This window comes from Rhinolophus sinicus, chromosome 5 (genome assembly GCF_057876585.1).
Source record: "Rhinolophus sinicus isolate RSI-liver-muscle chromosome 5, RSI-T2T, whole genome shotgun sequence".
NCBI classification, from domain to species: Eukaryota; Metazoa; Chordata; class Mammalia; order Chiroptera; family Rhinolophidae; genus Rhinolophus; species Rhinolophus sinicus.
The window spans coordinates 111,032,688-111,045,517 of NC_142505.1; the positions used below are offsets into that span (position 1 = coordinate 111,032,688).

The 12,830-nt window shown below is 53.9% G+C and overlaps 1 protein-coding gene and 1 long non-coding RNA gene across 6 annotated transcripts; one reads left to right on the plus strand and one right to left on the minus strand.

Annotated features, from left to right (window-relative positions):
• Nucleotides 1–2,130: 2,130 nt before the first annotated feature.
• Nucleotides 2,131–10,737, minus strand: LOC109455735 (uncharacterized). 4 transcript variants are annotated; one of them, XR_012489943.2, is made up of 5 exons: nucleotides 10,424–10,658; nucleotides 8,498–8,618; nucleotides 6,322–6,379; nucleotides 5,969–6,106; nucleotides 2,131–5,071 (listed from the first exon to the last, which is right to left on the minus strand). It is a non-coding gene; the product is annotated as an uncharacterized LOC109455735 (long non-coding RNA). The 4 variants fall into 4 exon arrangements; XR_016021415.1 differs by having other exon boundaries at nucleotides 2,131–3,958; nucleotides 4,884–6,106; XR_012489941.2 differs by having other exon boundaries at nucleotides 2,131–6,106; nucleotides 10,424–10,737.
• A 61-nt stretch (nucleotides 10,738–10,798) lies between these two features.
• PSMG3 (proteasome assembly chaperone 3) lies at nucleotides 10,799–12,798 on the plus strand. 2 transcript variants are annotated; one of them, XM_019747505.3, is made up of 3 exons: nucleotides 10,799–10,892; nucleotides 11,526–11,763; nucleotides 12,376–12,798. In XM_019747505.3, exons 2-3 carry the CDS (start codon nucleotides 11,548–11,550, stop codon nucleotides 12,526–12,528), a joined length of 369 nt encoding a protein of 122 aa, XP_019603064.1. In that variant the 5' UTR covers nucleotides 10,799–10,892; nucleotides 11,526–11,547; the 3' UTR covers nucleotides 12,529–12,798. The 2 variants fall into 2 exon arrangements, with proteins under 2 accessions (XP_019603064.1, XP_019603065.1); XM_019747506.3 differs by having other exon boundaries at nucleotides 10,890–11,063.
• Nucleotides 12,799–12,830: the final 32 nt, after the last annotated feature.

Consider the following 12,830-nt stretch of genomic DNA (forward strand, 5'->3'; position numbering starts at 1 on the left):
TGCAGTCTTTGGGGCCACGGCCCGGGGGCTGCAGAGGAAACCGAGGCATGGCATGGGCCTGACGGGGGCAGGGAGACACCCTTTCACATGCAGGAGAGAAGATGCAGGTGGCCCTTGCATGCAGTGCCGGTGCCTGTGATGGAGCCAAGCCTGATTGCCAGGGACACAGGCAAGTGTGGGCGGCAGACACCATGCGACCCTCACAGCCACCTGTACTTAGACCCGGCCACCCCCGGAGGGGCCTGCTTTCTAAGGTCCTGTCTGTGCCGGGCCTCATGCAGGGGCTAGTCTCCCCACTCAGTTGGAGGGTGGAGGAGCCCTGAGGGGCCCCACCCCGCAGTGGTGCAGGCTGGGTATTTCCACGCCTCCCCCACCCCACGAGGCCAGTCTCTTCCCAGCTGCCATCACACATCCACCACCACTGCACGTTTCAGAACAAAGGGCACGCAGCTGTCTGCCACCGCAAAGCAGAACGGCTGCTGGCTGCAGGTGTGTTTCTGGCCCTCTGTGCAGAGGCAGGAGCCAGGAGGAAGAGCGGTACAGCAGAGGATGTGCCCATGAGAGCAGCGGCCGCAACGTGGCAGCAGACAGCCAGGTACATTCCAAAAGAACCAGAAGCGGGGTCTCAAAGATACAGGCACCCTACATCCCAGCAGCGCTGTGCACAGGCGCCAGGGGGCGGGAGCAGCCGGCGTTCCCACTGTGGCCTTGACCACATAGTCCAGCTTCTATTTCCTGGCTCTGACTGGCCTGCTCACGCTGGGGTCTGACCTGTAATCCTGCGTGTGGCCTGTGGGTGCCTGGCCGTCTCCCTGGAGGATGCAGCCTGGCTGTGACTCCATGCCACCCCTGCTGTGCCCAGCACAGGGTCTGGCCCTCAGCATGTCTGTGACATAAATCACAGATGTCAACACCTCAGCAGGACAAAGAGCTTTGTCATTAGGTGACTGTTTGGATGGGGGAGGGAGACACCCCGAGGAGAGAGACAGAGAAAAGAGACAGAGCAAGAGAGAATTGGCGGCTGCCCTCCTGGGCAGACCAGCGAGCCAGCCCTAGCCAAGGACCAGGTGGGGAGGCCTGAGGGAAGGGGGAGCCCTGAGGGAAGGGAGAGCCCTCTTCCCCCAAGTAAGGAAGACAGGACACCTGGGTTCCTCCGCCCACACTGGGCCCCCCCCTTCCTCATCCCTGCTGTCACCTGCAGAGAGCGTGTGCCGTGGGCTCTGCTGCCCCCCAGAGGGGCTCGTTAGTAGCACAGGCGCTCCCCGCCCAGCTCTCCCTGGGGGTGGGGGGGCCCCTGCGGCCTTTGGAGCAGCCCCGGTGATTTCCCTGCCAAGACCCAGCTCAGATCCCCACTCAGATCACCCGAGGGCTGTGGGTGCTCCCACACAGTGCAGGACCCCCTGGCTACAAGGTCGCAGGTTTCCTGCTTTCCCCTTTTCTTTCTTTCTGATCATAAAGGTTTCTAGCTATAAAAAATATAAACAGTACATAGATGTGTAAAAATGAAACTGAAAGCCCCACTTAATTCTACAACCCCACCTGCCCAAAACGGCCTCTGGGACACACAGTAATGATTGGCTCTTTCACCAGGCAGTGGGTCTGTGTTTCCAGAACTCTGCTTACAGGTCTGTCTCCTTTTTCACAGCTGTTTTCCTAGAGGAGTTTTTCTCCTTCCTTTCAACCCTCTCTGAAACCCCTGCCTGTTCCATCTGTTGGAGGCGGATTATTCCTGTCCTCACCTGACTCTGCCCTGCCCTGCAGCTACCTGCTCATCATCTCACCTCTGGGGGGAGGCCCAGACCCGCTTTTAGCAGAAAACGTTCACTGAGTGAAAGACCAAGCTAATGTTTCTTTCCTGATGACAGACACCCATGTGAAACCATCCTATGCCCAAAAGGAGAACAGATGGGCTCACACAGCTGAGAGACCAGCGGCTCACACAACTCTCTGTGGATGGTGGATGGGTGGATGGGTGGGTGGGTGGATGGATGGATGGATGGATGGATGGACGGATGAAGGATGGATGGATGGATGGATGGATGGATGGATGGATGGATGGACGGATGAAGGATGGATGGATGGATGGATGGATGGATGGACGGATGAAGGATGGATGGATGGATGGATGGATGGATGGATGGAGGATAGATGGGTGGATGGATGGAGGATAGATGGTGATGGATGGCGGATAGACAGGTAGGTGGATGATGGATGGATGGATAGTGATGGATGAATGGATGGCTGGATAGTAGATGGATGGGTGGTGACTTCAGCACCTTCAGAGAAAGCCCCAGCAATGCGATGAGGCAGTGGAAAGCAGACCTGTGTGCGCTGAGGGGTAGAGGGTGACCGTCTGGGCAGGCCCCTGGCAGCACCTGCTGTGGAAGGAGCTGACTGCACATTTTAAACCCCTTTGTGTTCTGGGGTATTACAGGCATGCACATTGCACCTGTAATGCCTTGTCTGTGTCTGCCTCTCCCTGGGCTGCAGGACCAGGCCCTCGGGACTCCAAGCACACACGTGGAGCCTGGCCCGGGGGAGGTGCCCAACACAGGTGTTCAGCAGTGAGCAAAAGGAGGAGCTTCTTCCTGTAAGCTTTCCAGTGCCACACACAAGTCCCAATCTCTGCCCACCCTTTCCCCACACAGGAGAGAGGGGACAGGCATGCTTTTTCTTGGTGGCAGGAAGTGAAAAATGGGTTTGAGGAGCCTGTGTGTGTCCAGGGCTTGTGGGCACAGCAGAACACCGAGAATTCATGGCCTGGCCGTGCACAACGGATGACCATGCTGCTGGGTTTGGGGTGACAGTGGGCCTCGGAAGGCCCAGGTTTGTTTCCATCTGTTACTATCATTTATTCTGATGCTCAAATTGTCCTATATTTGGCCACTACGAGCGTCTTCACCGAGCTATTCTGTGGTAAAATACACAGAAAATTTACCATCGTTACCATTTTTAAATGTACAGCTCAGTGGCAGTAAGCACATTCACACTGTAGTGCAGTCGTCACCACCGTTCTCCAGAACTTTCCATCTTCCCCAACTGACACTGTCCCCATGAAACACTCCCTCACCATCCCCTGCCCGCAGCTCCTCACCACGTCCTGCTTCCTGTCTCGGTGAATCTGACTCTCTAGGTCCTGTCCGCGGGATCATGCGGTGTGTGTCCTTCTGTGGATGGCTGATTTCACTCAGCATGACTTTCCTTCCTTTTTAAGTCTGAATATATCGGTACGGGTCCCCGTGTGTCATCCATCCCTCCACTGCTTCCCCGTTGGCTGCTGGGAACAGCACTGCCACGAAGGTGGGTGTGCAAGCACCTCTTCAGGTCCCTGCTTTCATTCCTTTCGGTATAGACCCAGAAGGAACTGCTGGATCATAGCATAATTCTCTGCTGGAGTTTTCTAATTTCATGTAAACTTAAAGCCACCATACTATTTACCACAGCAGACGCACCCTTTTACATTCCTCCTTGCAGTGCACAAGGTTTCAGTTTCTCCACATCCTCACGTCACTGTTGTTTTCATGCTCACAACACTGAGGCTCCCACCCGCTGGGTGCGAAGGGCCTTCATGTAAAGCGAGAGCCTGGGTTGGAGGTGGGTTTTTCCATCAATTACATCTGTTGTTGTTTGTTTGAATTATTCATTCACTGTTTTTTATTTACATACGCCACAGTTCACTCATGACGAACAGTTCTAAGAATGTGGACAAATACGTACATCATGTAACACCACCCCAATCATGATACGGAGGTGCCCTCCCCCAAGAAGTCCCCTCGCCCTGTCTGCAGTCAGGCCTGCCGTCGCCCAGCCACTCACCTGTCCCTACACCATGAAGCAGCTCGTGCAGCAGCAGCCACTTGCGCCAGCCGCTTGCACCGAGATCCAGGCGTGCGCGTCACCAGTAGCTTAGAGAAGTGCCCCCCCCTGCACAAGGCTGTGAGGGTCGGCGTCCTTTCACCTGTGAAAACATCAGGGTTCTGTCCAGTTTGGGGCCACCACAGAGAAGGCCACTATAAACACTCACGTCCAGGTTCTTATAAAAAGCAAACTTTCATTTCTCCTGGGGCGATACCTAGGAATGGGGTTGCTGGGTGTTTACCTTGGTTAAGAATCGCAGAAGCTGCTTTTCCAAGTGCCTGTGCCACCTGCATTCCCACCAGCCCCACAGGATGCTCCCGCTGCTCCCAGCTCTGGCCAACACTTGGTGTTGCTGGGTCTGTTTTAGTGTTTTTTTGGAACATTCTCATAGGAGTTAATAGTATCTCACTGCGGTTTTCAGCTCAACCATGACGTACAGAACTGTAGATGTTCGGATTTGGGAAAGCCTCCAAAACTCTGAGTCCAGCCCCCAAATGTGACCCCTCTGTCCTGAGTCCTTGACCCAGATGACCGCCTGGTCGCAATTCCTCCAAAGGAAGGAACCCCTCCACAGCTGCACCCCCTCCCAGTGCAGGAGCTCGGGAGTAGATTGGAGGCACCCACGGGCCATTCGACAAACGACAAACGACCAATGAACGAACGGGAGGCCCAGGCCGCGAGGGGTTGTCCAAGGTCGGCAGCAAGGTGGCATCCGAGCCCAGGAGAGGGCCTGCTTCCTCCCAGCCCATCCTCCCCCCACCCTGAGCCCTTGCTCAGCACAATGCAGCTGAACAGACGTCGGCGTGGCCCCAGGATGTGCAATGCTGCCTCCGTCCTCCCCCTGTCAGAGCAAACAGGGTGAATGAAGCACAGCGGGCCTCCATGTGGACCTGCAGCTTTGCGCCGGCTCCACATAGGGCAACGACAAGATGGCTTCCTCCCTGGGAAATCATTTCTTAAGATACTGAAAGAAAGGCTTTTGGAAATTGTGAATGGGTTAAGGTCTCACTTATTAAAGAACTAACCGAATAGCAGGAGACGTGAGTGTTGGGCAGCGTTCAATGCTTCTGATGAGAGCGGCAAGCCTTGCGCTGGGACGAGAGTGTCACGTTCAGGTTTGACTCAGTTCGGCAGAAAGCAGAGTGACACACCAAAGTGTCAATTCTGGGCCATGATGGCATTGGTTCAAAACGGCATTTTCTTTGTGTTTACTCTGTGATGGTAAGTGAAAATACTCCCATCAACATATACCTCCAACCACCCCCCGGCCACACAGACCTCGCCAGGCCGGGCTGAATCCCCCACAGCCAACAGGGAACACCACCGGCCTCCACAGGAAAAGGCTGTTTTCACTTCTGCCCCTGCACTGCAGGCATCTCAGAAGCAATCTTGAAATGCTCCCGGGGAAGAGGGTTGGTTCCCTTTCTGGATGAACTGCTCCTTACAAACTAGACTCAGCTTTAACGGTATTTGTTAATTTCCCTTGGGAAAAATTTGAATTTCACATAAACTGGAGTTTTGTTTTTGTAATAAAATATATGTGATCTTCAACTGGTTGCCTTTAATTTCTTTTTCTCCAAAAACCTCAGTGGCAAATGTTTTCTTATATCCTACCCCCTCCCTCAACTTAGACATTCCTCATTCGGAAAAAATCATTCGCTATCTTTTCCCAGATAACTGGGTGCTGCTAAGGTCAGCCTGTGTTATGGAGCACCCGATTAAAACTGTTTCTATTTCTGCGCTGCTATTTATTCCAGGGTCTTTGTGACCACTGTGTTGGGGACACTGTGCCATATAAGCAGCTCTGCAGGCAGGCAGCCCTGCCACCAGATTCAGTCACACCCACGGCGGCAAATAAAGGGCAGCGATGAGGCTGCGGTGAACACGGGGGTCCCCAGGGCACAAGGTCTCTGTCCTCAGTGGGAAAGATGTACAGACATAAGGTTGGCCTCGGCCTCCTGCTGCCGTGGCAGCTTTTCGTGCCACTTACAGACTGACGTCCTATATGGCACGATCGGCTTCTGTATGTCCCAGCCTTTCTCCAGAGACAGGACTGTGGCATTACGACCTCACAGCCTGAATGAGAGTCAGAGGCTGCTGCGATATTTACCAGACCAGCCGAGGGGAACTGGGGGCCATGCAGACTGGCTAACACTGCCACTGCTGGTTCTTCTGCTCCTTGCAGACGCCGGTGTGTGGAGAGCTTGGAGCCACTGATCCCGTGAGGGCCTCTTATGTGGTATCGCCCCTGGATTTCAACGACCCATGGAAAGAGGGAAACTATTAAACACCCTGCATGTGTCAGGCCCTAAATTCAGCCCTTCTGCAAATGAGATGTCATTTAATCCTCCCAATTATTCAACATACAAGAATCGGTTCCTCCAAAAGAAATGACACAGATGAACCTCACGATGCAAAGTGAGAGAAGCCAGACACACAGCCACACCGTGTGCGTACACTTACAGGAAATGTCCAGAACGGCACGTCCAGAGACAGGAAGTAGATGGGTGGTTTCCAGGGGCTGGAGGGAGGGAAGGGCGGGGACTTCTAAGTACTTTATAACTTCCATTTATGATTTCTTCTTCGACGTACGTTATTTAGAAGTATGCTTTAACTCCCAATGCAGGGGAAGTTGCTTTCACATTAACTTATGTTTTAAATACTCATTATCCAGGGCTGGGCATGTGACCCAGAACTGGCCAACACATGGATCCCATCTCCTGGCCACAGTGACTGATTCAAGGTCAGGCTCATGAACCAGGCTGTTCTCCAGAGACTCAATCCTGGCACTTTTACTGGGAGAACTGGGAGAGAAAAGCTACTGAGGTGTAGAAGCTGGTGATTTTACCACAACACAGGGACAGCTCTGTGAGAAGGGAGCCAACACGACGACTGCAGAGTGAAGAGATGGGGAGAAGCTGTGTGAGTCTCTGGTCTCTTCAGCAGTGAGAGCCCACCTACCACCCTTTCGGGCATGAGATGGTTTCACAGGGTGTCTGCCACCCACACTTGAAAAAACCCTAGTGGTACATCTTCCCTCACTCTGTAACCCAAATATAAGAAAATATCCATATCTAAGGCCCATGTCTCAGGCCTGTACCATAAATGTCACCTCCCACTGTCTGCTACCAGCTCCTCTCAGAGCCCGATAAAGGACGTGAGCATGATAATCACTTATATACGGTTCCACCTCCTACTGCATCTCACAGACACCGGCGAGCGGGTTGTGTCTGCAAGACCGTGACTCAGGCAGGCCCTGCACAGAGCGTCCTGCGAGGCCGGACACCCAGGCCACAGGCCAAGGCAGCGAGCGGCGCCTTGAGTGTGACTCCGTCCTAATCCCGGAGTTTGACATGCGCCCAGCTGTCCCCCGGCTGGCACCCTTACTGAAGGGTGGGAGAACAGCTGGCCAGTAACAAATGTGACAGCTACACTCATAGAAGCCTGGTGACCTGCTGCACGTGGGCACCTCGGCCATCAGGCAGGCGCAATAGTCATCCCCAACAAAGCTGGGAGACCAAGGGTGACTGGGCAAGTTACGCAAAAGTGCAAAGTGACGTCCAAAGAGGTTGATTGTGAAGGTGGAATTCTGACCCATTCCAAGACTGTCACACCCTGTCGGTCCCTACTGCTGAAGTTTCCATTACCTGAGTGCCTGCAGTCATGAGGCTGCACAGGAAAACAGAAATCGTCGCAACGCCGTTGCACTAATGAACTGATTGTTTACACATGGGGCTCTGCTCAAACCTCCATTGGGGGTAGATTCAGAATCTCACACGCGCATACCCAACATTGGAAGGCCTGCAAGTCACACTGTGACGCTGTGGAGTCCAGTGCAAATCAACTGCAAAGTCAAACTGTCAACCTCAAGAAAAACGAAAGATTTAGGCCACCCATAACTGTCTGACTGGGGGATGTTCAGATGGAGCCCAAAGCCATGGCAGCTGTCGGGGGACCTGGAGTGCTGGAAAGGTGTGCAACTGAGAACACGGAAACTGACAAGGCTGCTGACAGGATGGCACTTCAACAAGAAGTGAGCTGAATAGCAAAGGATTAAGGGAGGCTCTTGGGAAGGTTGATGGCATCGTCATACGTTTCAGCAAAATCACTCCTATGTGTGGGGCCAGGGACTCACAGTGACGCAGAATGTGTTGAGCTATCAGTTTGTTGGAAAATTATGACCCTGCCAAATTGACACTTGATTAATTCTTTGTTGGTTCTACAAGTTAGCATATAATTGCATTCATAACCTAAAAGTCCTTGAATATAAGACAAATTCAAGATCTTTTCCCCTTTTTTATTTTTCAAGATGAATTCTCAAATTCTCTTTCCCCACTATTGACACCGTTACAACCTGATTTCCTTTTTAAGTGAATTCACGTAGGGATCTTTCCAGTCCAATGACTACCTTGCGCTGGAGAACAGTCTATAGCAGGCAGTGAGCTGTTCCACAGTTCTGAGTGATGCGTTCTGCCCGCATACCCAGGAGGTCCCCAGGAAGCCAGCCCCTGTACCGCCACCGCCACCGCCACCGCCACCGCCACCGCCCAGGCCAGGACAGCCTTCCTGCCTCTCGCTTCCTTCCTGCTCAGTCTTTAGCAAAGATCTACACCAAAAAAAGTAAAATGAAAGCACTTACGTATTTGCTTAAGTGTCATCCAAACATCGCCCACTTTGTTCTTCAGTATCTCTTTTATAAAGGTGATAGGTCATTTCAGAGTTGGTATTGGGGGGGCACCAGATTGCTTGTGTCTATTTATCTATAGAAAGAGAACGCACAGTAAGTAAATAAAAATGAATGAACCTTTTGAAGGTTCCACACAGCAAAGCAATACATTGGCAATTTGATTTTTGAATGTGTGGGGGTGGATGTGTTTAAATTTAGAACCAACAAAAACTTGGACTCCCTGAGAAATTATATGCTTTCTTCTTTTTGTGTTATTGGAACCATGAAACTCAGAATCTTTCCCTCTGTGAACTGGCTGCAAAAAAGCTCAAAAACAAGTTACCTCTTGATTTTCGTGTCTGTTTTCACCATGTTTTGTATACATGCCTTTTATTTTAGGCCACCAGAAATCATTTTAGCAGGAGCATGCCTCATTGGATTTGATTGGGTTTTGTAAGGAGTTAAGTTACTAGAAAAAGGAGTAAATGGTGGCCAAGGCTCCCTAAGGGGTATGCGGTGTGGTCAGGCTGGGCTGGGGGGGTGCGCCTTGATGAGGCTGGACAGAAAGTCGTGAGTGTGGGGTTTCAAAGGGATGTTAACCCCCGAGGAAGACTCTCAAGGCTCAGATTGCTGTGGTTAGCACAAGACCCCCTCCCAACCCTGCCAATAACACTTCCAGTTTGGAGGAGGATGAGCATTGGTGGGGGATGGAGGTGCTCTCAGGGGTCCTGGGGAGAACCAGAAATCATCCTGCTACAGGGGCAGCACTGTTCTCTCCTCTTCCCCTTTACTTGGGCATATGTGACATGAGACCAGTAATTAGGGTAAAGGTTTGCAGCTCATATCCAGGCCTATCAGCTTTGCAACCTTGGGCAAGTTCTCAGAACCTGAACATCCTGTCTATAAAATGGAACAATAGTGTTCCTACTTAATGGGGTTAAAATTAAATGGGTTACTATATATAAAGCTCTTACAACAACGTCTCGCACATACTAAGTACCAAATAAACGTTAGCTGTTCTTGTTATTGTCTTGGGCACAAAAGGACATCCCAGATGGGCTTGGGGGTGCAGAGTCCCCAGCACCAACTGGGCGGTTAAAGGGCTCTGTGTTACTTCAGGGCAGAGCGCTTTGACAAAAATTCTCTCCTAGACCGGACTCTACTGAGACTCCCCTGACCTCTAGTTCAACTAGGCCTCTACTTTTGGACTCTGTGTTGTCTCTGCATTTTCCAATTTTAGCAAGACTCTCCCTTCCTCCTTATCTGACTAGCCTCCCCCACCTCCCTGGTGGTCTGATCACCTTAGCCTGCCTTCAGCAAGACCACTGCTAGGCTGGTTCAGCTAGACTCCCCCCACCCCTGCTGTTTTCTCTTAGCAACTTCCAGCCCACTGACCCCTCCCTGCTCCTCAGCTGTGGATTCCCACTGGCCCACGTTGTAGCTGGGATTGAGATCGTTCTATACCGAGGTCTCTCGTGCCCTAGTGCAATAGTCCTTGTGCAGGAAAAAGGGTTCCTAGGGAAAGTAACTTCACAGGGTGATTCTATCATGAATTGCTAACTGAGCCGGTCATGGTGGGCAGTCACGTCCCCCGGGCATCCGACTTTAGTAAAAGGTTTACCTCTGCCTTAAGCAACCCTGCCCACCTTCCTGTGCATCCAGGCTCACACAGCTCCGAGACAAGCGAGCGCGTCATCTAAACGCCCCTCGTCCCGTCCCCACCGGGCTCCCTCCCACCTGCATGTCAGCTTCCTTAGTTCGCGCCTTCATTTCAAATTCATAAAAGAAACTGCAAACTGTCTCTCCGGAGCCTATGAGACCTTGCTCCCCGGCAGCTGTCATCAGTTTGGCTCAAATGAACGCTTATAGAATTCTCTGCAGGTTTGTGCGTTTTCTTACGTGCACATCCTGAAAACTTTCAGCAGTTAAACTGTCCAGCTCCGGCTTTTCTCTGACAGCGCCCTGTGCTATTTAAGGCTCCCCCAACCACAGAGGTACAGGGTCCCCCTCAGGAGGGCTGGAGGGCCCCCTTCCGCAGAAGCCGAAGTGCCTTCCCTGAGGGCCTGCGGCCGAGGCCATGGGTAGGGGCCGCTGTCCCTTGCCCCAAACACCCGGCGCCGTGTGTAGAGGCGCCCAGCCAGGCCCTCCTACGGAGCACGGAACCCAGCGGCTCAAGGGCCGGGAGGCCGGGCCAGCGGACAGGCCAGGGCACCGGAAGTCCCACAACCTGAACTTCCGGCGGTGGGAGCCGGATGAGTGGGCGGGCCTGGGCTCGGAAGGTGGAGGCGGGGCCTGAGGGGCGGGGCTACGCCGCGCGGGGCTGGCCCCGCAGCGCCCGCGTGCGTCACTTCCGGCCGCGGTGAGCACGGTGAGCGCGGGCGGCGTGGCGGTGGGGGGTGCGTGCGAGCGGGATCCACAGGGGGTGGGTGTCCCCGGCGGCCCCGCCTCGGCCGCCCTCTGCCCCGCGGCCTCCGGGTCTTCGTCCGCCGTGGGGGTGGCGCCGCTTCTGGGGGGCCGGCGGTTTCCCGAAATACAGAAAGTGAGACCTCAGGGGGACCCCGAGGGGCGGCGGGCGCGGGCGGCGGTGCCTGCGCTGCCCGGCACCCGCGGAGCTGGCTTCCGCGCGGGCGGCGGCGGCCCGACCCCGGGAGGCACAGCGGCGCCCTCAGGCCGGGAGCGGGTCGCGCGGCGGCGCGGGGCGGGCGCGTGGGAAGCGCTGCTCGGGAGGAAGCGAGGGTCCGCGCCGCGCGCCGCGCACAGAAGCGTGTTTGCACGGTCCGCCTTCTTGGCCTGTCGGTCTGTGCGCGTCTAATCAGCGACTCTGGGACGTTCCGGTGAAACCTGCGTTGGGCAAACGTTTGCCTTTAATGGGCCCCCGCGGGTCTCTGGTTTAATGCCAAACGGTGCTGCGTTGTAGTCGCGCGGCCGCCCGGCGCCGACTGACTTGCGCCTTCTCCTCTCCTCCTCGCCCTCCCGTCCTTCTTTCTTACATAAACCGAAGGTGCCGTCGAAGGGACTCGACCATGGAGGGCACGCCGTTGGTGACGTCAAAGCAGAAGACGGAAGTGGTGTGTGGGGTCCCCACTCAGGTGGTCTGCACGGCCTTTAGCAGCCACATCCTGGTGGTGGTGACTCAGGTCGGGAAGATGGGTACCCTGGTCGCCCTGGAACCCACCAGTGTGGCCAGTGACGTCAGCAGGCCTCTGCTCACCACTAAAGTCCTCCTTGGACAGGACGAGGTAAAGGGTTGGGAAGGGAACCCCGTGGGGAGGAAAAACTGCCTCCTGGGCTGTTTTGTGAACACAGACCCGCAGTCTGGCCGCCTCCCCGTGCCATCGGGTGACAGCATTTTCTGGGGCCTTTGTGGGTGTGAGGGCATCCACCTGCCCAGAGTTGACGCTTTTCCCAGCCCATCGGCATTTCACTCAGCAGATAAGTGAAGCTATTGATTTTGTAACATGGGCCTCCCTCCTCAGGTTGACCCTGTCACCATACATTATGCTAATGAGTGGCTGACTTTGCTCCATTGTAGAAAGATCCTCTGTGAGATTTGACAGTTTTCCTCTGTGCGTTTGTCTTTCTTGAGTCCTCCCAGATTAGAGATAGTCGGAAGAGACAGCAATCAGAAAGCACTGAGAAGAGAAATTTAATGATGCCTCCTTAGCAGTGTGTTTATATGACGAGTGCTGAGTCTCGTTAAACTCTGAATCACTGTCGTATCGAACTTCTCAGATGGCGATTTAATGGTGGTGTGGGAAGCCGGTCTGGGTTCCTGGGGGATACTTAATGAAGGCATTAAGGAAAACAGATTTCTTGCAGTTAAAGTGGTTTTCTCCCCTTCCCTTCACCAGCCCCTCATCCACGTCTATGCAAAGAACCTAGTGACATTTGTGTCTCAAGAAGCTGGAAACAGAGCGGTCCTCCTTGCGATGGCTGTGAAGGACAGAAGCATGGAGGGGCTGAAGGCCTTGAAGGAGGTGATACAGACATGCCAGGTGTGGTGACCCTGGAGTTAGCGGCCACACCTGCTGCTCAGCGGGGCCATGTGGAAACTCAGACCCCTCCGGGTGACTTGAAGACCCTGCCTTCGGTCCATCGGGAGGAGGAACTGGAGCCAGAAGAAATTCTCATGTCTCCGGCAGACTTCTCTCTGGCTGCCGATACCATCCATGGATGGCAGGAGGATGTGGGTGTTGGGAGAGTCGTGACTGGTCCTCACCAGGGTCCAAGGAGTTGCACATATTTGATAATTGAAAGATGGTCGTGCCAGTTGATGTGCAGTATCAGTTATTGGAGGAAAATTTTT